At 38.5% G+C, this 27,888-nt stretch overlaps 1 protein-coding gene across 10 annotated transcripts in view; it reads left to right on the forward strand.

The window, feature by feature from the left end:
- GARNL3 (GTPase activating Rap/RanGAP domain like 3) overlaps positions 1 to 27,686 on the forward strand; it is an 83,268-nt gene extending 55,582 nt beyond the window's left edge. For 8 of the 10 annotated variants that reach the window (XM_080401451.1, XM_080401454.1, XM_080401452.1 and 5 more), the window contains 15 exons: positions 444 to 565; positions 1,315 to 1,419; positions 4,292 to 4,366; positions 5,279 to 5,390; positions 6,091 to 6,189; positions 11,037 to 11,153; positions 11,858 to 12,030; positions 12,355 to 12,513; positions 14,520 to 14,586; positions 16,599 to 16,706; positions 17,810 to 17,928; positions 18,359 to 18,494; positions 19,600 to 19,809; positions 20,125 to 20,236; positions 20,947 to 27,686. In XM_080401451.1, coding sequence (XP_080257577.1) covers positions 444 to 565; positions 1,315 to 1,419; positions 4,292 to 4,366; positions 5,279 to 5,390; positions 6,091 to 6,189; positions 11,037 to 11,153; positions 11,858 to 12,030; positions 12,355 to 12,513; positions 14,520 to 14,586; positions 16,599 to 16,706; positions 17,810 to 17,928; positions 18,359 to 18,494; positions 19,600 to 19,809; positions 20,125 to 20,236; positions 20,947 to 21,103 — 1,871 coding nt within the window. In that variant the 3' untranslated portion in view covers positions 21,104 to 27,686. The remainder of the gene's footprint in view (positions 1 to 443; positions 566 to 1,314; positions 1,420 to 4,291; positions 4,367 to 5,278; positions 5,391 to 6,090; positions 6,190 to 11,036; positions 11,154 to 11,857; positions 12,031 to 12,354; positions 12,514 to 14,519; positions 14,587 to 16,598; positions 16,707 to 17,809; positions 17,929 to 18,358; positions 18,495 to 19,599; positions 19,810 to 20,124; positions 20,237 to 20,946) is intronic. The other 2 variants (XM_080401447.1, XM_080401449.1) reach the window with 1 other exon arrangement.
- The last annotated feature ends 202 nt before the right edge of the window (positions 27,687 to 27,888 follow it).

A 27,888-nucleotide genomic window follows, 5' to 3' on the forward strand; every position in this document is an offset into this window, starting at 1 on the left:
GCGTGCTGCACAGGCACCTTTCAGCACCTTTAAGAACTTTTTGATTCTGTAGTGATTCAGTTCCAGTTTCCATTGACCCTCACTTGCCCTTCTAAATCACCAAGAGAGCAAGCTTTGAGAACCGATAGAGATGATTACAGTTAGAAGCTTACCTGACAGGAACTTGACTAATAACTCATTTTGCATATTTAAATTGGTTTAGTACTTAAATTGATTAGCAGTTTGTCTTTAATTTTTTATTGGTTAAGAGGGTATTGGGATGCCTATTACTAATTTTTCCCTTTTAAACTTAAGTGATCATTATTCACTAAAAAAACATGCAAAAAGGAGCAACTGTAAGTTACTAAGGGGAAAACAGGTATTTTTTACAGAGGCAAACTAGAGTCAGTGGAAGCTGTCACAGTTCATTTAGGTAATGTATCTCCTTTTCCATAATATTTTAGTAATAAATGGGGAAAAAGCCACCTTGGAAACCCCAACATTTTCTCAGAAACGCCAACGCACTCTAGACATGCTGATCCGTTCTTTATACCAAGACCTGATGCCTGATCTACACAAGGTAAATGTAAGTCAGAAGTCTCTGCATCCCTCACATGTGCTTTCCTGTTCTCACTAGTAGACTGAATATTCTGTAATCCTAATGAACACTGAATTGCATACACAAGGCTAAATACCAATTGTCAAGTAATTTGTTTTACAGTTATGTGAAAGCTGGGAGTCCTTTCAGGATAGGACTCTTCATACATTTGTTTAAAACAGCTGTGAGAAGTGTAACAATGTCATACTTTGTATTTACCTGCAGCAAGGGAATAGGAAATTTAGGGTCTGCCAATACAGGTATTAGTCTCGTCACCATAAAAGCTGCACTTACTCGATCCATTACGTGTAAATTTGAATCATTTTTACCCTTGGGTAACGATGAGATAACTTTGTTTTGGATGATGAAGACTAATCTTAACTAAAAAGAAGTTCAATACCTCTAAAATTATTGAGGTGCTGGTTTTTTCCCACTGTTTATTTCTCTCAGCTAAATAGATCTTCTTAAACTTTTTTGTCCAAATGTTCATGTCTGTGGTCTTTGTTATGATTGTACAGAACATGACAGTGATGTACAGAACTATGGCAAGCTGGAAATTAAAGCACTCAAGGATTGGAAGAGTTGTAATTCCTATTCTCTGAGAAACTATACGGTTAGATTCATCACTGCAGGAAAATATCCAAAAAAAGACAGAAAACAAACAATATCATTAACTCAGATTAAAAGATTATGGAAACTTTTGGTTCCATTTAAGAGAGAAATGTTTTCTGTTTTAGAACATGCTCAATAGAAGGTCCTTCAGTGATGTGTTACCAGAGTCCCCAAAATCAACACGGAAAAAAGAGGAAGCTCGGCAAGCAGAGTTTGTCCGACTTGGTCAGGTAGGATCAATTTAGGAGGGACGCACCTAGGTTTACAAAGACTGCATCACCCCTTTTGTTAGAGTTGTATTAGCTTGCAGAGTTATGTCAGGACTTAATGCAGTTCTCTGTAGTCAGAAATAGTTTTGTAGTATTGCATTAGTTTAAGCTATGGTAAAGTAAAATATGAATAGAAATATTGATCTGTAATACCTAAGGTACACAACACAATTGCAAATATTTATAAAATACATAAGCTAAAGGAAAGTTGGAAAAATCACACCTTAGAATTAAACCTGAAAGTTCTTTCCCTACTTTGTGGATGTGTTGGGTCTGGCTGAGCCCCATAGCAGCCCTCATAGTACTGTGCTTTGCATTGGTAGCAAGAAGGGTGGTGATAACACACCAGTGTTTTGGCTACTGCTGAGCAGCGCTCGCCCACCATCAAGACTGCCTCTGCAACCTACCCCCACTACCCCCACCACTAGCATGGGGGTGGACAAGATCTTGGGAGGCGACATAGCCAGGACAAGTGACCCAAAGTGACCAGTGGGATATTCCATACCATGTGACATCTGCTCAGATATAAAAGCTAAGAGAAAGGAGGAGGAAGAGGGGGCATTCATTATTTTTAAGCCGCCTTTATTTTGACCCACCAGGGTTTTTTTTGTTCATCTTACTTTCTGTCCCCTTGTTCTGCTGAAGAGGGGAGTGATGGAACAACTTGGTGGGCACCTGGCATCCAGCCAGGGTCAGTGTGCCACAGTGGAGAAGATGCTTTCTGCCTCCAGACAGAAGAGTGCTCTGTCTTTTTCTGTGCTTTGAAGAAACACAATCTTGCATGGGTTTCCTCTATATGTTTTATTAAGATTTCATTTCTTAGAAATCGTTTACCCTGTTTTAGCCAGGAAGAAGTTTCAGCAGTCTTTCTGCTAAGTCTGAGGTTGCCATACATTTTCAAACGTACCAGATGCTGACTGCAACCTTCTGTGAGCTTACTGACATTTTGATTCAGTGAGGAGTAAAACTTCCTGATGATTTAGATGGTCTGGTTTGATCTGAAAGTTCATTGCAGCAGAAAAAAAAAGGCAGTGTCTACGCTCATCTATTCCCTGGTCCCTTCCCACTTGTCTCTTCTTGATCCTGGACTGGTGACATGGTTCTGCTGCTTACCATAAGAATACTTCTTTTCTGAGCTGATTTAACTCAGCAGAATATAACAAAGAAAAAAAATGAAACAACACAAACAAAAACCCACACCACCAACAAAACCCAAGCCTCCTTCCTTCCCTCCCTTTTTTTTTCTGTGTTAGAAAGCTATAGAGTGAAATTGTCTGAGAAGTTCCAGGTCAGGTTAAAGGTAGAGAATGGAGCCAGGTGGTTGAGTGCTGGTGCAAAAGAATCTCAGGGCTGTTAAAGCTTGGCACTAGCCATGCTGCAAAGTCTACTCCCCTTTGCTTTGCCCACCCTTTCACCAACCACTTTGAAATAGCTAGTCACTCTAGGCAGAAGGGAAAGTGAATGTTTATAACATTCAGACAGAAGTAACCCGATGATTTATTCCCCAAGTTTACTAATTACTCTACAGAAGTTAAAGAAAAACATGGTTATTGAAAGTATAGAAGCCTGTAAGTTTGATTGCCTCCACTTCCCTGACATTAAACTGGTAAGATACATAACAAATCAAGTTGGCACCCATTTCTTAAACAAGACTTCCATCTCCGCTGTGGCCTTTGTAAAAGGACGGCCTAATACAGGGGTTTGAAATTAAGGGATACTTGGTTGCTTGTGTTTTTTCTTGGAGGTTCTTTTCACATTTAAATCTTCTGCTTTCCTAAAAGAACTTTCCTCTAAGTTACAAACTGTAGGCTTGAGCACATTACAACATGCCTTCCAAGTAGCTCCGAATCATTCTTGCCAAACTGTGAATGTTGAGTTTTCAGATGGTAAACAGATCTCACTGATGACTGGCTCAGCAGTATGTTCAAATCATTTATTTATTGTCAAGGTGATCTCTACTGACTGGTGGAGTGAAATTAAAATGTTAATGCAAAAAGGTATTTTATGCATCTTCATAAGCTGACAGCCATACTTCATGCAAATGTGGAAATGGTGTATGCAGCTGATTACTGCCACTTCACAGAGACCATGCGCGATGGTAGGCAAACTTTAGGACAGTAAAATTGGTTTAGGAAATTTCTAAACTTTGCTTTAAAGAATGCCATGACAATTCCATGTGGCATCAGTTTATTGGAACACTGCTGTAAAGGTTAGCAATGAAGATACATAGGCTGTATATATGCTCCCTTAAACAAGCTTATTGTGTATCTCACTGAAACTATGTTAATACAGATTTCTCTAGAGTTCTTCCAGTATCAGTTACTTCTAGTCCTTGAATTTGTGATACTGTGACTGTGTGTCCTTGGCACCTCTGGCAATGTATATATATAGCTTGACTTACGGTTTGTTACAAAGTTTTGCAAGTAAAAGGCCAACTTTTATAATTGATAAAAGGATTCTTTATCCAGGTACCTTATAGAATGAATTACATAGATGACTAGCTTGTATGATTTGAGGTGGAGACTTGTCTCTGTTACTGTGTTCAACACTTCTTTTCTGATTCTGAGTTTCCGTTTAAAAAACAAAAAAATAGAACGCCCAAAAAACCCAACCAACATATGTTTTGGCTGAGAAGAGATCTAGTAGCCCTCTGGTGATCATGTGGACTTTGCTCAGGATATACAGAATTCCACTTCTTTGCTAAATACTTAAAATGTGACAGGAATTCCATAATGGAGTTACTTTGTAGTTCTAAATTGTCCTTTCTTTATAGTCTTTATCTTGGGTGTTGGTGACAAAAGCTCTATCTAAATAAAATATCTGTTTGTATTAGGCACTGAAATTGAAAACCACTGTGAAAGGGGATGCCACAGCTAACTTGGCAACCACAAGCTTTTGTAAAAAAGAGGTGAGTGAGCCTGACTTTCTGAGAAGAGTTATGAAAGAATTAAAAGCTGTTGAGTATGGCATTGTGTATCAGTTCTGCATACTGTTTATTTACTTTTGTAGTTAGATGCTGTAGCAGCAGAGATGAAATGTATGGTGTCAAAGTGATTCTGCAGCCTTATCAAATTAATAAAGGATGAGTCTGGAGACAGAAGCACTTCTCAAGTTAAAGCAAGTGTGGATATTTTTATATCTGAGAATATTTGAAAAAAATTACATTTTCCATACGCAGTCATCTTTAACTTCTGTATCGAGTTTAAAACAAAATTCAGTTGTTACTTCCTGTAGTACCAGATTTTGTTCAAGGGCATTAGGAAGTGAAAGATGCAAGCCACACTCTTCTATATGCATCTTCTATACAGAAACTTCAGAAGTGCTTCTAGAATTTCAGAGACTTCAGCTAATATTTAAATTAGGGGCAGAGGCGCAGACTCTTGAGAGGTAAGTACAGAGAACACATGACAAAAGAAGCATTTGACAGAAAGGCGGTTTTAACTACCATGTGCTAGTGACTAGACATCATGAACTGAGCCATAAAATGTAAGCAAATTACATATGCATGGTGGTACATACATTTTAAGTCATTTGAGTATTTCCAGGGTTGCACTATCAGCTGCATGTGGTTTAATTCCAGTGTTTCAGAAACATGTCTTACACTTGCTAGTTTCTAAACCCAATTAATATAGAGGCTATTTCCTCTGTAACAAAATCAACTAAATTTTGGTATTTCAAATTTTAAAAAATACACTGTTTCAAAATGTATCCTGCCAAAAGCATTTACATGTTATTACTTGCCATTGTCCATCACATTCTGTGTCTGTATGATCTGCATTTCTTAGTGTGCTTAATATGTATCCCTTATGTTACTTCATAGCCTTGGGAATCTCAATCTTTCTGCAGTAATTTTCCTCATGAGGTTGTCTGTGCAGATTCTTGGGGCCAGTCCTTGCTGGTTTCTACAGATGCTGGCATCTTGTTAATAGATGGTTAGTAAATGATCCAGTGTTTTTTGTGTCATTTGTTATGTATCTGACTGTTTTCTTGAAAATGTATGTTCAAAAGCTCTCTTCAGGTGCTGGTAGGTCTTCACCTACAGGGATAGTTACCAATCCAAGTGAATTTATTACATTTATGTAACCTAGTTGTAAAAATTCTCTCTGCACCAGATTCAAGCCATATTGGGGAGACAATGTTAATGTAGGTTTCTGAATGTTTTGTTATTTCATATGTTGTTTTCTTGACCATCTGAAAAGACTTACAGAGTCACATCCAAGCTCAAGGAGTGTTTAAATGGCTTGTCTGGATTTCTTAGCCATTGATGACAGCATGAAGCCAAAGGTTTACGTGACAGTGAAAGCCTGCTTCTTCCATAGCAATAATATTGCTAGTTTAGACCCCTTATCTTCCGTGTGTCACATAAGGCCAGTGGGACTGAGGGAATGAAGTTAGTTCTTCCAAAGGGAAGGTCCCTTTTAGGCTTCAGTTCCATAATCTAATCCATGGTAGTCATAAAACTCTCCTGTGAGGAGGTATCAGCTGTGATGCTGTGGTATACATAGCAGCTTTGTGCAGGTTTTTTCAATTTTGTAAGAAAAAAATGAAGCTTTTATTAAAAGAAATAGCTCAAAACCAGTCACTAGCAAATTTTAGCAGGATTTTGAAAAAATACTTGTGTTTCTTTTTTAGATGGTCAGCCATCAGTGCAAGTATTTGATAAAACTCTCCAAATAAAACAGATGCATGTGTTGGAAGCTCTGGATCTTTTGATTGCCCGAACAGACAAAGGTAGGAGAGGTCCCTGTTCTTTGATTCTCATACAAATGTGGCTGGTGGTGGGTATGTATGTCTCATGAGGCAATTGTATCTATCAGTGGCGAGTATATTCGATGCCTTGTTTAGAATAAGGGAGCACATGCAGCAACTGCTGTTATTTTCTAAAAGGATGGTGGGGAGTAGGGGAATCCCTAAATGCTCATTCATGCTTCCTTCAAGGCAAGCCTGAATCTCGTCATATGCTCTTTCTTCAGCCACTGTTAGAACACAACACTCTTCAGAAATCTCCTTGACTGAATTACATGTTTGTTCACTTACACAAAAATATGGGGGAAATTACTTATGCTGTCACTGTTTTACCAAATGTGCTTTATTGGTATTTATTCTGTTAACTGTCACCACATTCTAGTACTATAGAATGTATTTTCTTGAAGGTTGTGGTTTAAAAGAACTTAAGTGTTGTTTGGACTGAGCATATTTCCCTTTTAGCCTCATTTGGAAGCATTAAATGTGCACTTTTTTAACAAGGTACAAGTCTGTGGTTGAATTTCACAAAGTGAACATACACAAAGCAAGAATAGAATCTTTATGTGTAACTCAGAGAAAACAATTATAAATATGATTGTTTGTTACCATATAATGTCTGTTTGTCCAGTATATTGGCTGAAGTTACATTTACCCAAACTCGGGGTAAAACATGGTTCCTTTTGTATCATTGGGAGTTGCTCAGTTTGGCTGCACCTGATGAAATTCCCCCTGGAACCTTACAGAACTGGCTCAAACTACCCGAGAGCCATGTGTAGTTCTCCCAAGACATCTGGAGGGTGGGTGACATTTCAGAAGATCTGAAAAGGGTAGTTGTATCTGAAGCTGTTTGTGAAGCTTCTAGAAAAGATGATTACGTTTAATTGTCAAAACATCTTACTGTTTGGTTAAACCGGAAGAGAGAGATGTGAGCAGGCGTTTTGAGGTAACAGGGCAAGGTATTACTGGCATCAATTCATTACGCTTCAAACATGATTTTATAAAGTCTTACTCATTTAGAAGATTGCAGAGATTTTTAACTCTTGATATGGATGCTTTCTGAAGCATTTAGGAGAAAGTTCTTTCATACTTGTTAGAATTCTGGGCTCCTGTTTTGTATTTGCATACCACATTGAAATTAAGATCTGGGATGGAAGAAAAAATCATACTTGCCTTTCATTTTCAGACTACATCTCAGCAGCAAAAATTACAAAAATGATGAGTTAGATGAGCAAAAAGCATGCTCATATTAGGCTCATAGATTGGATTCAAAGACTGTGGGGTTTTAAGATAAAATGTTGTGTACTACAAGGTTAATTCTTTAAGCTTAACTATCTGCAAGAGCTTATTCAGGTCAACATTCCAAGAGTAGGTGTTGAAGAAGGCACCAGTACAGCAGGTATCAATGACAGCAGCACAAATTGCGTAGTAGCAATGGCCTCTGTTCTAGTGCAGACACAGTTAAATCTAGCGCCACAGTGGAGTTGTTTGGGACATCTGCTGGTTAAATTTGTCCTATTAATGAGAAGCAAGGCACAGAAATGGATGTTTTGTCCTCCAAATACATACAGGTTTTGTTCCAGCTTTATTTTGTGAAATGCCTGTACACGAGAATGAGGGGGAATGAGGAAGAGCTGCTTTGCTTGGAAGAATCAAGTCTGTGGGAGGTTAAGAAAGACTAAAAAAGCCCAGATGATAGTGACTTTTATAGGCAGCCGCAAATAAATCTAACACCATCGTGCAGCTGTTTGTAACATCTGCAAAAGAACTAGTATTGCGAAAGAGGAGTGACGCAGCCTAGGGGGACACACGGGTCAAAGAGCCAGAGCTATTGTAAACAACAAGGAGAGGTGAAGATTTATGTCTGCTGAAAGGCAGGCTTACTGTCAACCTGTGGAGTGCACATCTTGTGGCCTATGGGGATTTAAACCCCAATTCCTTTTTAAAAGCGTATTAAATCAGTTTCAGTGGAGGCAGTGGTCATTGTTGTGCCTTCATAGTGAAACGCCTGTTTGGGAAAGAAGTTATCATATGTATTGTTCTTTGCTGCACACACATAGTATCTTCACAGAGGTAAATATGGCCTGTTTGATGGAAGCATGAAAGGCCCTCTGAAGTTTGGTGTAACCTTCAAGAATAACAGTGCTTAATATGGGTGGTAATACTTGCTCCCCACTATGTCTGCCTTTTTACAACCACTTCTTGATCTGAAGAATGCAGACATTCAGGTTGGCCAGAAAAAGTTCTTGAGTTTTGCTGTGGTTACACAGTTGTAGCGTTTTGCAATTGCCTGCATCACCAAGAATGTTTGTAAAATATCTAGCTGAAATAGTAGCTGGGGTACAAAGACTGAATACTACAGCTATCACTGAAGAAGCAACTACTTAGAGGCAGAATCTAGGAGTAAATGGTAATAAATTTACAGTAAAACTTTTTTTCAGTCTTGAATGGCTGCACTGAAAAGCAGCAGATCTCTGATCTCAGAGCAAGCAATAGCAGTCATAAGAACTACAGCTGATTCTAGATCGGGAAAGATGGCCTTCCTTCAGGTTGTGTCAATAGCTGTTTTAGCTTAAAATCAAAGTTGGTAGAAATGGAAGAGCATTTTAAGGTGTTTGGTCATGTGCAGGTTTTTGTGTACATGGTGGTGTTTGAAAACACTCACATGCAGCACCAAGAATTGTGCAGTAGTTGTAAAACGGTGGACATGCAAGTCCTTGATTACATTCCTCCTTTCATATTAAAATGTTCCATGAATCTGAGAGCAACTTGTGATTCCTTTCCTAAGTAGAGATGCCACAGGCTTGTTAGGGACTTCAGATTTACAAAAATAATCAGTTAGTTGCTAGCCAGCAAGCACAGCCCTCCACTTGTGGGCGTGATGTTGAAATCTGCACTTTCCAAGGGTTGGCAATAAGCTGTGAGGTGTTCTGAGCAGATACCACATAATCATAAGCGGTTATTGCAAAGGTTGATGACAGAGCTAGTACTCGGTTAACTCGGAAAACTCTAATGATACAAGGTTCACCAAATACTGCATTTCCAATACTGACTCTGCCTTATGCCTTTTCTGATGTGAAATCAGAGCCTCCTATATGTCTTTGTGTTGATTTCCCTAGTCCTGTAGGGTGCTGTCAAAAGTCACGCTTGTTCACTGAGAAAATTCTGGATTACAGATTGCTCCGGAGGCCCAGTCAGTTGTCTGGTTTAGATGTTGCCATGCCACTATCAGGTGATCATCAATAGCCACACCCAAAATTACTGTATCTAGCATGGAAGAAGTTAGCTGGTCAAGTGCCACGGACAACAATGGTTTCAGAGAAGACGAGGAGGTTCTCAGATAAATTGGGAAACACCTTACAGACAGCCTTATTCATCAAGATAAGGCTTTAGAAAAGAGCAGCCTCGTATTACCAGGACTTAAAGCATGGACTAGTTGACTTAAAAGACAAACTACGCTGTAATTTAGGCAACTTGTTTGACATTACAAACATAAGATGTGTGTTTTCTATGCCTTGATGTTTGTCTAATAAGATCTGTCCCCACCACAGAAAACTATATTCATGATCTTTGCTGGTTTGAGGAATTTGCTGGATTCTGATGCCGGATTCTTCGGGTTGTTATGTTTGGAATAACTAACTGAATGCCAAAGGCAGGAGTAAGTCCAAAGAGACTCTGAATTGATGAGAGCATTAATACTGTTCTTGAACATTTGTCTTAGCTCATGTTTTTTGGCCTTCACTCCAAATGGGTATGAATGTTGCTTGCCATTCTTCCACGAACTCGTTTGTAGAAGCACAAATGCTTGTGTGCTCACATTCTTGAAAAGAGAGGGATGGCCTATATTTTATTTTCCTTTTGTCAATATAAGAATTTGCTCTCGGAGTCAAATTACTCAATGTTTCAAATTGTGGCATGCTTAAGGAAGCATTGTATCTTCTCTTCTCTTACACTTGCTATGGGAAAAGAAGGTCATGCAGCGGCCAGATGTCCTGATTCATGTTGCTCTTCTCTCAGAATTGAAGGCAGCATCTGTGATTTTCCTTTTGCCTTTACAGTAGGATCCACCCAGCTATATATTAAGAAAGCATGCTTCATTTTTCCAGCCATACCAGCTAGTTAGTAAAAGAGTCCACCTTTGTCAGAAAATCTTGCCTTGCTTGCATTTTAAGAAACTTGATTTCTTAGATAAGGAACTACTCTTAAGTCGCCTGTTTCCCAACTGCAAGTAGTAGTGCATCATTAATTTTATTTCTTTTAGATGTAGAGGTTGTAGATTCCACTCTTACCTATCTGTAAGAAACAGATTTAGCCATGGAAGTAGGTACTGTATTAACTTCTGCACTTGGAATATGCCTTGAACCTAACTTGCCTACCTTTGAAGAACTGATAGGTAAAACCAGTCTGCATCCTAAAGGGTTTCAGACTCTGTTAAGGACCCAGTCATCAGCTGCTCAGCCAGACGGTTCCAGCTTTTAACATTAACCTTTTTGCTCTGTAGTTCATATTTTCATTATCTTGCAAAATTTTGTAGACTTGTGAAATAGCATACATTTCACTGTTTTAATATCATTCTTTGCTGCAGCGCCACCTGATAGGAAACCCAGCTACTGAACTGAATGGGTTACTTACTAGAATTGTAAAGCCTAGGGAGTTCATAAGCAGTCTTGTATGACATTGCAGCTCATCCCCAGAGAAGCAGTATACTTTGTTTATCTTTGCTTTGTTTGTTAGGTTGCTTTGTTTGTTAGGTGCTGCTCCCCTTTGGAAGTATTTATTTCAAACTACCGCCATAATTTTTAACTTCTTGTTTTGTGGCTCTCTTCATCCTTCAGGGAAAGACTCTCGTCTCCTCGTCTTCAGACTCAGTGTTGTCCAAAAAGATATAGAAACAAAGCAAATTATAAGAAGCAAATATGACTGCAGAGAAAATAAACTGGAGAGAACAAAAGGTGATTTTTATTATCCTGCATTTAAAAACATCCACTGTGTTACAATACCTGTAGTTGCCAGGCACTTACTAGCTCTCTTGAGGCAGTTGCAGGTGTTCACCTTTAGTTTTTCCTCTGGATGGTCAGTCCAAACTTTGTTAAGCTTATATGTGAAAATAAGTCTGGTATAGTCCAGCATGACACTTTAGAACTTTGTAAAAGTACCACGTTACTTGGCAGTCACTGCTGATGAAAAGATATAGAGAAAAATATGTTACTTTCAGGACTGAAGGGTATAAGAAGAATTATGCAGGGATGTGAGACTGAAATAAAGGGAATTGTAAGGTGGAGGAACACTGGCAAATCTCCATTAAATAGAAGTGCTTATATTAGTTTGGATGTTGCTGATTTATTTTAGTAGACACAAGCATTTTCTGGTCTTCAGAAGCAAGCTACTTTGGAAAGCTGGAACCTGCAGAATAGTGAAAATCAGTGTATTTACTCTTTACGTGCAAAAGGAGTAAGGGGAAGAATGGACTTTGTAAGAGTAATAGCCTTCTGTCTTTTCCTAGAAATTAATGTTATCTTGTTGGGAGGTTTGTAATTCTGTGTTGCTAATTAATGTATCAGAGCCCTATTGTACTGATCGTCATAACAAATAGAGAAAAAAAACCAAAAACAGACCCTACCCCAAACACTTACAATCTAGAGCATTATTTCCTCAGGCTGCCATTTGTATGCCATTAATACCCATCATGGCAGTGAACTGAGGATTGTTGCAGCTATTCGGAACAAACTACTTCTGGTCACAAAGAAATACCATCCATGCAACAGTTTAACCAGCAGCTCTCTGCTATCGTCATCCGAATCTCCAGTAGAGGAGTTCCAGTACATCCGGGTATGTGTAATCTAATCACTAATTACCTTAACAGACTGGGCAGTGCTCGGCTTGTCGGGAAGGGGCTGCGGGGGTGGGGGCGTCAGAGGAAGACAAAGAGCATGCATTTTTATCTTTTTGAACCTCCAGACAAGTAAAAATGAGAAGCCATATGATGGAGTTCCATTATATATACTGAAGTCTTTCAGATTTTTTTAAGTAATTTTCTGCTTCTTCTTTGTCATGTTGCTGTGCTTAGAGCACATCCCTTTAAACTTACGGAGTATCTGCAGCACCCACAGTAGGAGCTTGAAAAAGAGAATAATTCTGTTATTTACATTATAGGAAATATGTCTTTCTGACCCTCCAGTGGTTATGACGCTGGTGGATGGACCTACTGAAGAGAGTGACAATATGATCTGTGTAGGGTATCGGCATCAGTTTGATTTAGTTAATGAGAGTACTGGGGAGTCCTATAGATTGCATCATGTTGAAGCAAACAAGGTAAGTTTTCATCATTTAAACCTTTTTTTTTTTTTTTTCAGAACCACGCTGAATATAATTTCTTGCAGACTCAGTGCAACGTGTGCTTACCTCCTGGGAGTGTAATTTATGGAGATTCTCATATCTCTTACTTTTTTGACTTATATAACTTCTGCTTTAGGGCACTCTGAGGTATTTGTTCCTTTTGGGATACATGATAATAATCACTCCCAAGAGAGGTAGTTAATAAGGTATAACATGTTGGGAAAGGGCCTGTGTTTCAGGCTCTGGAATATTGCTGTCAGCATAAATTAATTTTTCTCCTTTCTTAGTCAGTTGTTTGCTTTTTGCTTTTTCTTTGTGGCCTCAGTGTTGTATTGTTTAAGCAATTGCAAAAAATAACTTCAGTTGTTGGCCACTGGTATCTTATTCAAATTTGCCTATTTGCGCGTACTAAGGCTGAAAAATTTACACATAGCTTTTAGTTCTATTCAAAAAACTGCTGCCCAGTCAGCTCATAAATTAACTGAATCTTTCTAATGAGGACATGGGGTTGGAATTTAAGCAAATGTTCTGGCTTTCAGAAAAGAGCTCCAGTGTTTCCTGCTGCTGGGAAGATAATGAACTTCAGCATCTCAGAAAATCAGATAATTGTAATGTTTCTAAATATGGATGTTGGTGTATAGCTTTAGAAAAAAGAAGATTTTACACAGTTGATCTTTTTGTTGTTGGTTTTAAATGACCCTTTTCCTCATATTGAGATAAAGAACTACTCATTTCATTTGATGGTTCTTGTTGATAGGTTATTTTCTTTTTAAATCATCTGTATTTTTATTCAGATCTGATGACGAAGAGGTTTGGTACTCCTAGCATGGGCGATACAGTGTAAGCTTCTCCACAGCACTGGAAATCTGTCTTAATCTGGATGAGGAGAAACTACAAGTAAAGAATGGGGACGGGGAAGTACAGCACCTCCACACACACACACACACCATTCCTCTTCTCCCCAGGAATCTTTGTTTTCTTTGAGAACACAAACAAAGCAGACCATTGATATGAGCTGAGCCAGTGACTTTTGTGATGTTGAATGGGATACCAAATTACTTCCATGGGTAACAGAGCAGAAATGGCTTTCAGTCACTACAAAGGATGGGTCAAAATGCATTTGGTATAGATACATGAACTTCCAGGTTGGTTTAACAATTCTTGATCTATAGAGTAACCTTAGATCAAGAGGTGAACATCTAGCTTATTGTACAAAGGAAAGTCAAAGAACTGCTGATCACAGAATTGGTTTCCAGCCCCTCTCCCTGACCTAGTAGTAAATGCTTGTGGTCTGGGAAGCATTTGTCTCATGTAATCTCAGGTATTTCACTAATAAGGTCTTGTTTCCTGAACAGATACCCTACATTTTATGGCCATTTTGGGCTTTTTAACTGTCAAAGACAAATACAGAGTTGAAATATGACAATTTGTGTAGCCTAGTTATGTAAAAAATACTGTGGTTTTATCAGGCATTGGTTCTCAGTTCCTAAATTCAGGCTAGCCAGTAATCCTTGAGTACAGCCCTATCAACCTCTGTGTTAGTGGTTCTGAACCAGTAACTGGTGCATCTGATCTTTCTGCTAGTCATGATGTGCAATGGAGCTTCTTGGATAATTTTTTGAAACACATTGCTGTTTTTAGCACATCATGTTGTTTCACAGCTGTCCTGAAATCACCCTATTTCCCAAAATTTATATTGCCAAATAAGTTACGTGAGGTTTTTATTGCTTTATACTTTGAGTGTGGTATTGAATATTCAGTACTGTACAGAACTGAGTACAAAAGAAATTGATTTCTATCCTGAGAGCATACTGTTTTAAAATTAATCACCGAAGAGGCTGCATCTGAAAAATTGACCTTTTTTTTTTTCTTTTATCTGTAGTAGTGCCCTCCCCAAACTGTATTGCTTGTTAGACAAAATCTGGTAGTGATAACCTCGGTAGCCTCTGCCTATTCATTATCCTTTCCCATTACCATTGCAGGTTAATTTTGTTGCAGCTATTGATGTATATGAAGATGGTGAAGCTGGTCTACTGTTGTGTTACAACTGTAAGTATTTAGGGAAGACCAAAAATGGTAATACCTCAATTTCCTTATGTAAATCTACTTTTCATTGGGGTCTAGGTATGTATTTTAAAATAAAATCCAGCTTTTCATGGAAAGTTTTTCAATATACATTCTTTTAAATTTAAATGCACGTTATAGGGACTAGAAGTATTATTTTATTGCACAGTATGTTGAACTTAGACATACTAGCTGTTAGGTTTTAATTTTGGTTATATAGATGTATGCCTATATATATATATATATATTTATGGATGTTACCACCTTACTCACAAAAGTCCTATTTCTTCAGATCCAGCTCATTCTTTAGTTATACACTTAGTAGGTGTTTTCAAGACACAAGCAATTTAGCGTGCTACTCCTTTTTTCTCTGTGTGGGGTCCTGTCCTGTCTTTGTGCTTTTTCTTCTGCCGACTTCTTGGCACTGTTGTGTAAATGGCATTGTAATTCTCTGTCTCCTGTTATAAAACAGCCTTGGACATAACATGCATATGCTCTTCTCTGCAGTACACAGGTACTTTTTTATTCTAGTCGTCATGAAAATAGATGCTCTTAGCTTGAAACAGCCTTTGTGAGGCAATGCTGAAGGACAAGGCACAGCTTTCTCTGTTGCAGAAGACGTATCCTGTTTGCCTCTCCAAATTGAACATTGGTGGAGACAGGACAAATAAATCTGTGTTCCAGCACTGGTATCAGACTGGTACCATGAGGCAAAGTTTAAATGTCTCTAAACATCTCTTTCTGTGCTCTGTGAGGCTTTATTGGTTCTGGTAGCTTGACAGATGGTACCTGGTTCTGGTTCACTTAGCAGTGCCTCAGAACTACAAAGCTATCTGACAGAGCACAGTGAATTCCCACCTATATTTCTACATAGAATCAATTCCCCTCTAACAGACCCATCACTGAGCCACAGCTAGCAATCTTAGCTGATCTTAAAGTTAAGATAAAGGTGCTGCACAGGCTTGCAGCAACTTGAATTCCTATTTCTAGGACAGCGTCACAGGGAAACCTACATTTGTTCTTTAGAGAGTTTTAGAATTCTGAAAGTGTCATCATAGAACAAATATGAAAACACAGGATTTGGCAGTGTCCTTCATTTGTATTTAGAAAAAGACCTGTAATAAGTCTCTGGATATAAACTTTGATTCAGTCTCAGAAGATCAATTACAGGAAAAAAATACAATTTTGCCTAAAAAAAAGAGCTAGAAGCAAGCAGCACATATTTGAGAGGGTTATAGGTGTTTACCTGAAGCCACCAGTATACTCATAGAAGCTTGTCAAGGAAAAAAGATAACTGCAATTGCATCTCATCTTTAAGCCTTCTTGTTTGCTGATATGACTTTGTGAGTGCTGAGCTTCAATAGATGTTTGATCAGCGCTTGTGCATGTGTATAAAGAAAAATATGTTAATAGTGGAAGGTTAAGTTCCCCATTATCTAGAGCTATCAAAAGTTCAGAATTGTATTGCCAGTAAGAAGCTTTATAAGCCAGTATTTATGTCTGACTCATAGAAAGACTGTTACTTTCTGAATCAGTGGACTTCACAGCAGCTAAGAAGTAGGCTCGCTAGTTATGTGATTAATGAAATCCTGGTGTCTGTAATATCACATGTGTGTAACAGTCTTCAAAGAAGGTAAACTCTGCTAGCATGGCTACTTGAAGGGCAGAGAAGTACAGTTCTGTTGACACTGTTTTCTGAATTTTTCTTGCCTATTCCTCTATCCCTAGACAAGGTAAAGAACCGATAACTTGAAACAGCAATACTTACTTTGTGAAATATGGCAGCTTATTAAAATGTAGATCTTTTTATTCTGATCCTTCAAATGCCGTGTTCACAGAGGAAGCACGTTTCTCTTCTCTGTTTATATATAGGACTACCACATAAATGCTTGGTTATGTATATAATGCCCATGCTTCTGCAAAATCTGCCTATGAAGTTGGTGTTTGTCACTTGTAGTGTAAGGTGATGGATGATGCTTTTTTCTTTATTGTTACAGATGTTTGCCAATACAGAAAGGTATATCCTTTTAATGGAGGTTCTCCACTGGTCCAGCCATCAGCTTATGACTTCCAGTTCAGCTGGAATCAAGTTCCTTATGCTGTTGGTAAGCAAATACCTCTTTTTTATTGGATGGCTGTGTTTTTCATTACTATTTAGGCTTACACTTGGCTCTTGGTGGAATTACAGTATGTGTGCTAGGAATAAGCATGTTACATTCATGGTGCCACTTAAGCTAAGTTTCTGCATATGATAATTTTAAAAAGTGGAGCCTTGGTGCCAAATTCTTCCTTTGCTGAACTTTTTTTTCTGTCGTGGTTTAACCCCGGCTGGCAACCCAGCACCACACAGCCAGTTGCTCACTCCCCCTCACTCAGAGGGATGGGGAGGAGAATCGGCAAGGGTTCAGATAAGAACAATTTAATAATTTAAACAGAATAAAGAGGTAAGGACAACAATAATAACAATAATAATAACAAAATGGAAAGGTGGGGGAAAACGGTAAAGCAAAAGCTGGGCACGCAAGCAGAGCAAAGCAAGGAATTCATTCACCACTTCCCACGGGCAGGCAGGCTCAGCCATCCCCAAGGCAGCCGGGCTCCATCACGTGTAACAGGTACTCGGGGAGACAAATGCCATAATGCCAAATGTCCCCCCCACTTTCTTCTTCTTCCCCCTCAGCATGACATCATATGGAATGGAATCCCTCTTTAGCCAGTTTGGGTCACCTGTCCTGACTGTGTCCCCTCCCAATTTCCTGTGCCCCCCCAGCCCTCTGCCTGGCAGGGTCCAAGAAGCTGGGAAGTCCTTGATTTAGTATAAACATCACCCAGCAACAACTAAAATCATCAGTGAGTTATCAACATTGGTCTCACATCACAACCAAAACACAGCACCATACTAACTACTAAGAAGAAAATTAACTCTATCCCAGCTGAAACCAGGACATTTTCCTTTCTTTTTCTTTTTTTCTTTTTTTTTTTTTTTGTTTTTTTTTTTTGTTTCTCATTTTTCATTCAGTCTGCATTCTGGGCATGGAGAGTGACAGGCCTGATGGAGCTCAATGTCTATCAGTATGTTAGACAACCCTTTTTGTAGGAAAGGCAGATACCAGAGAGGTCAGATACTCAAGAACAGTTCCCATCAAGCATCCAAGAAACATTTACATTAGCCGTTTTTCCTTGCCAAATATTTTTTGTTTCATTGCAGTCTGTGCTTTTCCTTATATCCTTGCCTTCACTACTGATTCCATTGAGATCCGATTAGTGGTGAATGGGAATTTAGTCCACACAGCAGTTGTGCCTGAGCTTCAACTTGTAGCATCAAGGGTAAGACACAGGAAAATCATGTTTGGCTATTTCTGTGATGTGTTAGGATCTAACTCACATAAGAAGTTGCTGCAGCCAAAAACTAAACAAACCAAAACTGAAATATATTCTCCTTGATCTGTGGTAACTGTTCATCTGTGTGCTTTTAGTTTATATCAAGTACAAAGAGAATCAGAATCAATCTCACTGTCCTTTGTTGCTCACAGTAATGTGGATCTGTGATATTTGTTTATGGGGCGAATGCTGTCCTCAACATCACAGATGTTCCCCCATTTATAGTGGGATAACTTTTCCATGACCAACCCTAGTTGACTTAGCAGCAATATAGCAATAGTGGCAGTAGAATGTAGTGGACAAGTATTTGAGCTCTTACTCAGAAGATGGTTAAGAAAGTCTCACTGTACTAATGATGAGTTATTTGTCATTTCAGTCAGATATTTATTTTAAAGCTACTGCTGCAGTAAGTGGATCATCTGACAGCAGCTCTAAGGAAATGAGTTCAAGGAGTTCTCCTCAAACACCAACAGCTTATGAAATGCCAGAATGTCCTCCTTCTTCTCTAGAAGGTAACATGGTTTCCAGGCAACTTGAATTACAATCTCTGGTCATTTCAACAGTTGTTACATCTCAGTACGGCTGATCTTGAGTAAGATGAAATTGATAAAGTAAAAGCTCCTGGCTGAGTTCATAGCTGAGATTCTGGAGATTTTCTGTTTATCCACAGACAGGAAGCACTTGTCTGAGCTTTTGCCCCATAGTATCTCTTCTGAATGAATGGCAGCACTGTTCTGAAGAAATCATTTCTGTAGGAGGGGAGGAATTAAGCTTAAGTAGCTTGATGAATCTTTGGCAATATGGCCAAGCCTAATAATGCAAAAAGAGGTATAAAATTGTGGGGAAACTTGAGATTCACATACACCATTCCTTTCATTTAAGAAAAGTTAAACTACCACTGGATGAATAAAGCTTTTTTGTGAACCAAAAGGAAGTTACAACCTCGAAAGAGTTCATACAGTCAATTTAGTGTAACATGATCTATGAAAAATGAGTCTATAGGGGAACAGTAATGGAGAAACAAGGGAACATCAACTAAATAATGTAAGATGTGTGTATATCTTCCTCACTTAAATCTGCTGTTGCACTGTTGGCAAAAGGGGAAAGGAGAAAGGAATCACAATTTCAGTTTTTAGAAGGCAATGCTATTTGATGGTAAGTTGTTGTTTTTTCTAGGAATTAGGAAAAGGTGGTATTTTGGGTCACCTAAGAAGAGGAGCCGTAATTTAAATGACTTGGGATTCAGGCTCCAATGTACTTGAAACATTAAAATATATGGGGAATACAGCACAGAGTGCAGAGTCATGGTATAACAGTCAGAATACCAGCCTCAGGACATGCACATTTACTTCCTGGTTCCACTGCTGATTCATCGCATCACCAAGAGTCAATCTTCTTTTTCTCTCTGAGTCAAATTGCAAGTCTGCACAATGTGGCTGCCTTTCTTCCTCCTAGTCTTTTTATATTGAAAGATCTCTGTGGCAAGTGGCATCTTTGTTATTTGGGTTGAAAAGCACACAGCACAAGTATAACTTTTTTGCATAACTTTTTGCTTGTAAGTATAAAGAATTGACTCTGTTCTGAAAGTTTAACATTCTTTTTCCTTCTGTGTTTCAGGTGAAGTTCCATGCAAAAACCTGTACAAAATTCCTCTCAGTAATCTGGTTGGGCGAAGTGTTGAACGACCTCTGAAGTCACCTTTGGCTTCCAAAGTCATCACTACTACAGCATCCAGTGGCATTGCCTCTCTTCCAGTTACTCACTCACTATCCTTATCTCGTATGGAAATTAAAGAAATTGCAAGCAGAACACGTAAAGAATTGCTGGGTAAACTCTCTTCATTTTTCAGTGTTATTATCAATTGCCAAGTATATAGTTTCTGTCTGACTGTGGACAACTGCAGTCAGATTTGTAACATGTAACCAGTATTCATAAATAAGTAGTATAAACTAACAAATGAAACTGTGAGAAAACATTATTTGTAAATAGTCTAGCCAGCATCTGTTCACATACAAGGTGACCATATCTAAGCCAGGTAGAAACTGTTTAGTTAATAATGAAAACCAGTGACAGATACCTTAATGTTTTCATGAACACTTTATTTTCTCTTAAGAGTATTAAGTCTTTTATTCCTCTGTTGAGGCCTCTTGGATGAGCCTATACCCAAGTCACAAAGTGCACAGAAGCAAAAAAAGGTTCCTCGAAGACAGTCGGACCCCAAGCAGGAAGCAGTAAGATCAACTAGTAGTGACAGGTAAACATACTGCCTTTAGAAAAGAATCTTAAGTTAGACTGTAAATGTTTTCAGAATTGATTGTTCATGCTTGGCATGAGGCTCACTGATACCTTTGTATACTGATATGAATTTCATGCTAATGTATTTGTTTAGAGTATCAGAATATTGAAAGTACTGAAACTAATACACTTTTTGCTAAAGGCATGTTACTGAGCAAAGCAAGGCTAAATGGGATTTTGTGGGGACTGGCTGCAGCTGAGCCTGTCATTACAATTTGGACTACTAGATTCGCACTGTGCAGGCTCACTTGCTATTTTCTTCATATGCTCTTGTGTTGCTATTTCCATAATACATTTTGTGAAGAAACACCATAGCATTTGTCTGCTTGGCTCTGCTTAGCTGACCACACTGCCATTCTCTCATTTTCATTGTTTTCATAACCTGTGTTTGTGCCAGTATACAGTAGACTGAGATTAACAAAGCAAACAAAATATCCGTTGCAATGTAAAATGATATTTGATTTATTTCACTATCTAGAAATCATTTGGGTGAAGGACTTCATTAACATTGCCTTTTGATGATTTTCAGTAGAGTAAAACAGGGAGAAACTCGGTTTTAATGGTCCCTCTCTGTCTTTAGGATAACTTGATTGAACCTAGAAAATAGCTATTGACCTACTTGCCCTGATGTGTGTATTTTTTTAGTAACTTTTGTCTTCCTCTTTGTAGGATAATATCAAGCTCTTTCGAAAGCTACTCTGAAGGACGTCATCTTTCTACTAGTTCAGATCCCGACACTTTACCAAACAGGGAGGAGAGCTCACCATCTAGCTATCCATTTCAGCTGATTTCTTTATACGATGAAGATGACATTGACTTGAAGTGAAGACAGTCTTAAAACCTGTCTTCCTTACTTAACGTTTTCTTACAACTCTGTGAGCTCTATGGGAATGTTACAAACACTGCTTTTAGTGGTAAAATGTGGTTGGAAGTATTATTGGTGATTAATCTTTATAGAACCCATGTTGTTCTGGCTAGCTCAGCCTGATTTGGTGATGCTTATATCTTTGACATAGGTATGTTTTCTTTTCTCCATTAATGGTCGTTACTTTTTGTGGCATTCTAACAGTAGATAATCAATGAGAGATTTAGGCTGAACCTGAAGTAAACAAAAAGTATTACTTGTTCTGAGCTTCTTATAATTTGAAGTACCTGTATGACATTCAGCTAAGTTAACTGCTGTTATTACTACCAGAATTTGTTTTACAACAGTTTGTCTTGTGGGGGAAGAAGAATTTTATAATATAAATCACTCCTTTTGGTTTTTCAGTCTTTAAAAAACCAAACCAAACAACTTCAACAAAAAAAGGTTTGCAGGCAAGGTCTTTCCAAACAGTGCAGTCTGTCTGTGAAGTGATGCAGCTGTGGTATGTTCACTGAAGAATCAAGGATGTTTGATAAAGATCAGGTAAGATATAAGATACTGCCTTATTTGTTCTGGCCTGTCTGTGCACATTTTTTAGAGAAACTTAAAAACTGTTTTGGCATTAAGAATCCTTGAGCAGGAGACTTTTTGTAGAAGACGCAAACTTTCAAAATATTCCTTAAGAATTGGAAGTAAAAAACCAAAACAAACAGCTGTGTTTCCCCATCTACTGGAAAACTTATTCTAGTGCACCTACAGGTTTTCCCATTACAGGCAGAAGAGCCAGCCCGTTTTTTTCTTCAGACTACACAAAGATTCCTATGCAGGCATCAGCGTTAGCTGTTGTCTGCTGTTGCACCAATAGTGTAAGTCATTATTCCAGATGATGATATCTTTCTAACAGGATCTGGACTGAAATTTCACTTCGAAGAAGCTAGTTTTCTATGATTAAATAGTCATCTTAGATCTTCTGTTATGTTAAAGGACAGGGTTTCATGTGTAAAGCTTCGGTGTTTTTTAACCCTTACCTCTATGCCAAAAATCAGTTTAAAACAGTATTCTGAAAAGGTTTTGTTTTGTTTGGGGTTTTTGCTTTGGTTTGGTTGTTTTTTGTTTTTTTTTCATGAAAATGCAATGCTTCCAGGCTTTTTATATATGAAGATTTTTAGCTTTATTAGCAATTATTTCTTGTTCTATATGTAGAATTACTTCTGTATCCTTGATTTGATTTTGTAATAGTATTCATGTGTCACGATTTCACTTTCTGTCCAAGCATGACCACCTGGAGACGTGTGCCTTTTGCTTCAGTCTGTCTGAATGTAAAACTGTTTTTGCAAAGTATTTTTTGCTGTTTATTGTATATAATGGCTTAATTGCTCCACCTAGGAAAATATGCAAGGCCTTACCTGAAAGGATCATTTTTGCCTCTCAACTGGAGTGGCTGATCAAGGAAAGGAGCAGTATTTTCACAGTAATTATTATAGGAGCAGAAGCAGTATTAACCAGTGGCTACTATTATTTTAGTATTTTTGCTATTATCACCCCATAGATGTGAGGGGTGAACCTTAATAAGCATCTAAAAAGAAGTGCCAGCTCCAAGTCTTTGCAAGAGCTTGTAATTCTTTTGAGTGTAATTTCCAGAGATTGTGTTAATTTACCTTGTCCTGTTTATCTGGGCAGCTAAGGTTTAGGAAAAAAAAAATCAATCTGAAAGTATCACGTGGTGCTTATTATCCTGAAACTTGTAAACACTTCTGTGGACTTACCGAATCCATTTTAGGGAGTACTGCTTGCACTTAGGTATTTTTAGAAAGCAAAAGCACCACCTTTTTCCATAAATGGATTTCTCAGTGTGGTATTTAATTTGTTATGTGGGTGTTTTCAAAGACTGTACCAGTGTGTTGCAAAACTGGGGATTTAGTTAAAATACAATTGTAACTGAAAACTTAGCTTTTCACTGTTAGGGTATCAGATTTTAAATATATTGCAGATGTTCACCTATGGTACTCCAGCATGATTTAACATGACTAAACCATAGTTCAGTAGCAGTTGAAGCATATATGGAGATTTTAAAACTTGTTTTGAAGAACTGGAACACACACATATTTAGGTATCCCGAGAGACAAGCCTTACAGATGGGGCGCTAGGGGGATCGAGAAGAACGAGGAAAACTTGACAGAAAGCTTGACCACAGCCTATGATGGTAGTTAGGATGCATATAGATGTGGCATTTGTGTCATAACCTAAACATGATTATAGAAAGAGGGGCCATAAAGCAAGAGTTACTTTCTTTAACCAGAACCACAGCAGCAGCTATAAAGTATTGCTGTAAATTAAGGGAACATGTGTGTGTCTGCATGTGTGTGTGACATCTTCTGAAGGTATGCCTGTTATCACAGCATTGATGACATCTAGCAGTAACAGACAGCAAAAAGGACTGTAAGGAGTACAAATTAAATTTGATTGCTTAAGCTAGACAAAACTATCAGACTAGCTTCATGGCACTTATCTGGAACCAAGGCACTGGTATAGTTTGAAGGGGGAAGCCCAGCAACAGCCACCCACCACCTCCCACCTGAATTTTATGCTACAGCTTGACTTAAAGGGTCAGGTGCAAGCTGCTACACAGGTCACAAAGGGAACTACCAGGCCTAATAGACTATTACTCATATAGGACAAGAAAGATCTGAACCCTTCAAACTACCTGTCTTCATTCCTAATGTATGCAGTAAGTGCCTTAACAGGGCTGCCACTTCTTGAGTTTTTGCTTCTGTAATTGATCTGCATGTCTTGCAGGAATAATATTAGACCTAGCAAGAGAAGTTGGGAGGGATCAGGCAATGTTAGTTTGATTTATATGACACCTAGAAGTGGTAGCAGAGGCTTCAGGGTCATGTATATGTAACTTCCTACCTACTTACTGCATGACAGCAGCCCAGAGTATAGGTGGAAGGCAGAGAACATGGTAGTAATGTTCCAATTTTGACACAAGCCACGAGAACCAAATTCTGTGAAGGTCTTCATCATATCTATTGTATCAAAAGAAAGTATCATGCAATAATGTGAAATTGCTGGCACAACTGGACAAATAGCCACCGTACAAGGATGCGGTTTCAGTGGGCTCTTAACAGTCTCATCAGACTGCCCTGAGTTATATGCCTTTCAGTGTGATGAGTTGGCATCCTCTGAATTAGCTTCTAGTCATTGTTTCTCTCAAAATATTGTCTTAGACCCATACCATTCCAGCTGCTAATTAAAGTCAAAACAAAAGCCATCTGGTGGTATTGATATATAAGCTCTTGCATATCATTGATAAAGGCAATACATCTGTGCCGGCTCCCCTACTTCAGACCAGTGTCCGATGACAAGGCTTGTTGGAAGGCTACTGGGATGGACAGCTATATTGTCGTGCTCTCCAGCTTTAAAGACATGGTTTTTCCCTTCTGTTTTTCCAGCATGTGTATGCATCTACTCATTAAAACTTAGAAAGCAGTCTTGGGCACAAACTGTAGCCATGCTCACCCTAAGTATAACGCTTCCTACTTTCATATCTTATGTTAAAGCTGCCTTCAGCCTGCATTCCTGGTGTTGGCTGACCATCTCATGGATGAGAGAAAAGATAATCTTTGTATCTGCAGCTATGTAAGATTAAGGTGGGCATTGTTCTAATTGAGAGGAATACTGAAAAATCTTGCTACCGATGGATGGAAGAAATCCCTTCTGTGAAGGAAGAATTGTTACCGAACTGAACACTTGCTATCAAGCTAAGCTCAACTGAAGGCCCATTCTGGACTCGTAATAGATAAGTTCCTGCAAGAAATGTTTACTATCCCAGCATGCAGGATTTGTTGGAGAAGGTGATGCTCAACCCCTTCCGGCTAATAGTAGAATCACCACTTGAGCACTGTGCCTTAAGTCTGACTAAATTATAGGAATGTTGTTTACTTCGGTGGAAGCATTAGACTGTACAGGCAGTTAGTTCAGAATGTGCTTATGCCTCCTTACCAACGTGGGTAATGATGCATGGAATCACAGAATAGTTGAGGCTGGAAGGGACCACTGCAGATGATCTAGTCCAGTACCCAAACCCACACACCTCCATTCAAAACAGCATCAGTGTCAGGTGGTTCAGTGCCACATCGTTGCATTTTGAGTCCGTTCAAAATGGAGATGCAACATTTTGAGTTAGGTACCATCTTTGTCCTGTATTTGCATTACAGCATGCATATAAACCGGACAGCTTTCAAGTGTGACTAGGACTCGAGAGCCCAGAGACACACAAGCTAATTCTTTCACACACATGCAATATGTAGCTCTTAAGGCTGAGGATTTGATGAGCCCTTCCCAAGGTCTACAGTTTGGGCTTTAGAAACTGTTGCAGACTTAACAGTCCAGATCTTTCTTCTAGTGGCAATGCAGTACACATAAATTTTAGAAATGTTTGAAAGTAACAAAACACTTCCTTCTAAGGAGAGGTAAAGACTTGCATGCAATTTGAAAGGCTAGGTGCTGTTTATGGTAGCGAGAGCTCTGGACTTCTAGGTTGAATGGAAGTACGGATACCTTCAGCATCCTGTTCTGTAAGGAATAAGTAGGACCTGTTCTGATTACAATCCTTTCTGGGTTTGGGGCTGGGGTGGGGGTTTCTTTTTTCTGTTTGGTTGCTTTGGTTTCTTGGGGGTTGGGGTGGGGGGCAGGGAGAGAGGCTGTGGGGTGGTTTTGTTTGGTGTTGGGGTTTTGTATTTTTTTTTCGATGCATAGCGTACACTATACAAGTGGCACCCAGAATGAATAGCAGGTTTGCTGTCTGCCCTCATGTAACTATTTCTGTACATATGCAAGTACTTGTAATTGATTGGTAGATTCAAATTATTTTTATTTTTTTTTTTTTTTTTTAGTGCTAGGCTAGTCAATTGAATAACCAACAGCTCTTAATAAGGCAGGGGACAGGTAGCACCCCTGTGAAGTTTAACACTATTACATACCCAGTTAGATATGGTCAAGGTTGCTGCTCCTGACATTTACTTTCTGCTGTTCTATGTATAGTCCACTAAGCCACAGATTCAAGCTCATCCATGTTTTCCTAAAGGTGTGGGTCTATACCTTGTGCTTGCAGATGCAGCAGCTTTCCCAGAGCTGCTGGCTCAGTCTGCATTTGATATTTAATCCTTTGGGTTTGGATTTGTGTTTTTATATATATATATATACACACACACACATATGTGTATATATATACGTATGTATGTATATACATATACATGTGTATGTATCTGTAATTTCTACCACAAGTTTTAAGGGGTTAGAAGTCCTAAGCGTATTCAGGAATTTAAAGTTATGTGATCTTACAAGGGGAGGGAGGGGGACATGGGAAAATCCCAAATGCAAGTGATAAGGTATTTCTGAATCATTTTTTTCGCATTCTTTGTATGAAAATGACTGCCATACTACTGTCATTATTTCACATATGCATGTTCATATGCAGAGTGCTTGCTCAATCTGTTAAAGCGGTATTTTCTCAGATAGGCTTAGCCTGATTTTGTGGAGAAATAAATTACACCCTGAGAATCTAGTATTAACAATATGGGAAAGCGCCTGTGACAATATGCAGCAAACATCTGTACTTGCATGCAGGTTAGGAAGTATTTTTATACTCTTACTTAGTTGAGCACAGCAACTTCACCAGCCTGTATACTGCCTAGCTGCTTCTTTGTTGCTGATCTGCAACTGACTGACTCCTGTTTGCTACTGGAAATCATGGTATTAGCACAGGATTTGAAGAGAAAATTTAAGAATTATTTTCTGCATATTTATTTATAGTCCTATTAGGTATTTATCTGGTTGAATGGAAAATGTTATGTCTCTAAAGGTTCATGCAAAAAGCGTTATCAATCTGGAATGTCAGTTTTAACTAAGTCTTTGAATGTTAGCAGACTGCTTTGTAATTTAATAATTGCATATTGTTAGGACCGTTGCTGTTTGTGATCAGAAACTCTTATCTACCACTTGTCTTAAATGCTGACGTATTACCATTGTTTTTAATGTCACGTGATAGTGTGTATGGCTTGTGTTTTAGATGTGACATCCAAATAGAAACAGTCCTATCACAGCTGGAACTGTTTTAAGTGCCATTTACACTTTTGTGAAGGAATAACAGACTATTTATTTCTTCATATGTGATAAACTATAAATTTGACCTCACTTCTTTCTTTCACACATGCAGAACTAATAGCTTTTCCAAATTTGGCTCACTAGACAAGAAATTAAAAAGACAGGATGTAGTATGATATCGCATACAGCTCAGCTCTGGATTACTGTTTCCATCTGAGTTCTCCAGAAATTTTGTTTCAGAAAAGTCATTCAGTTAGAAGTGCTGTATCATACCTGTGAGATTGCTATTTGTGTCTTAAGCATTACCCATCTTTGATAAGAACTGTAATCCAGCATTGGCTTGTGTTTCCAGGCATCTTTTAGACTTTCAGAGACCTGCTCCAGTTGAAGATCATTACTGCTTAAATTAATACTACAATAGATGTTTTTTCTCCTTTTCTGGCTAAAAGTGTATTCTTGCTGTTGCCAAGACCTTGTAATTCCTTTTGAGAAAGCAGTGCTCCTTCCTGAATTCCAAAATACATTTTCCTAAGAGCTACAGCTTTTGTGATTTAAATACATTCCTAGCCAACTTGACTGCAGTAGGAAAAATAATGCCAGCTCAACACTAACACTCACGAAAGCCAAGCATTCATCTC

This window comes from Falco punctatus (genome assembly GCF_963210335.1).
Source record: "Falco punctatus genome assembly, chromosome: 9".
In the NCBI taxonomy this organism is placed as follows: domain Eukaryota; kingdom Metazoa; phylum Chordata; class Aves; order Falconiformes; family Falconidae; genus Falco; species Falco punctatus.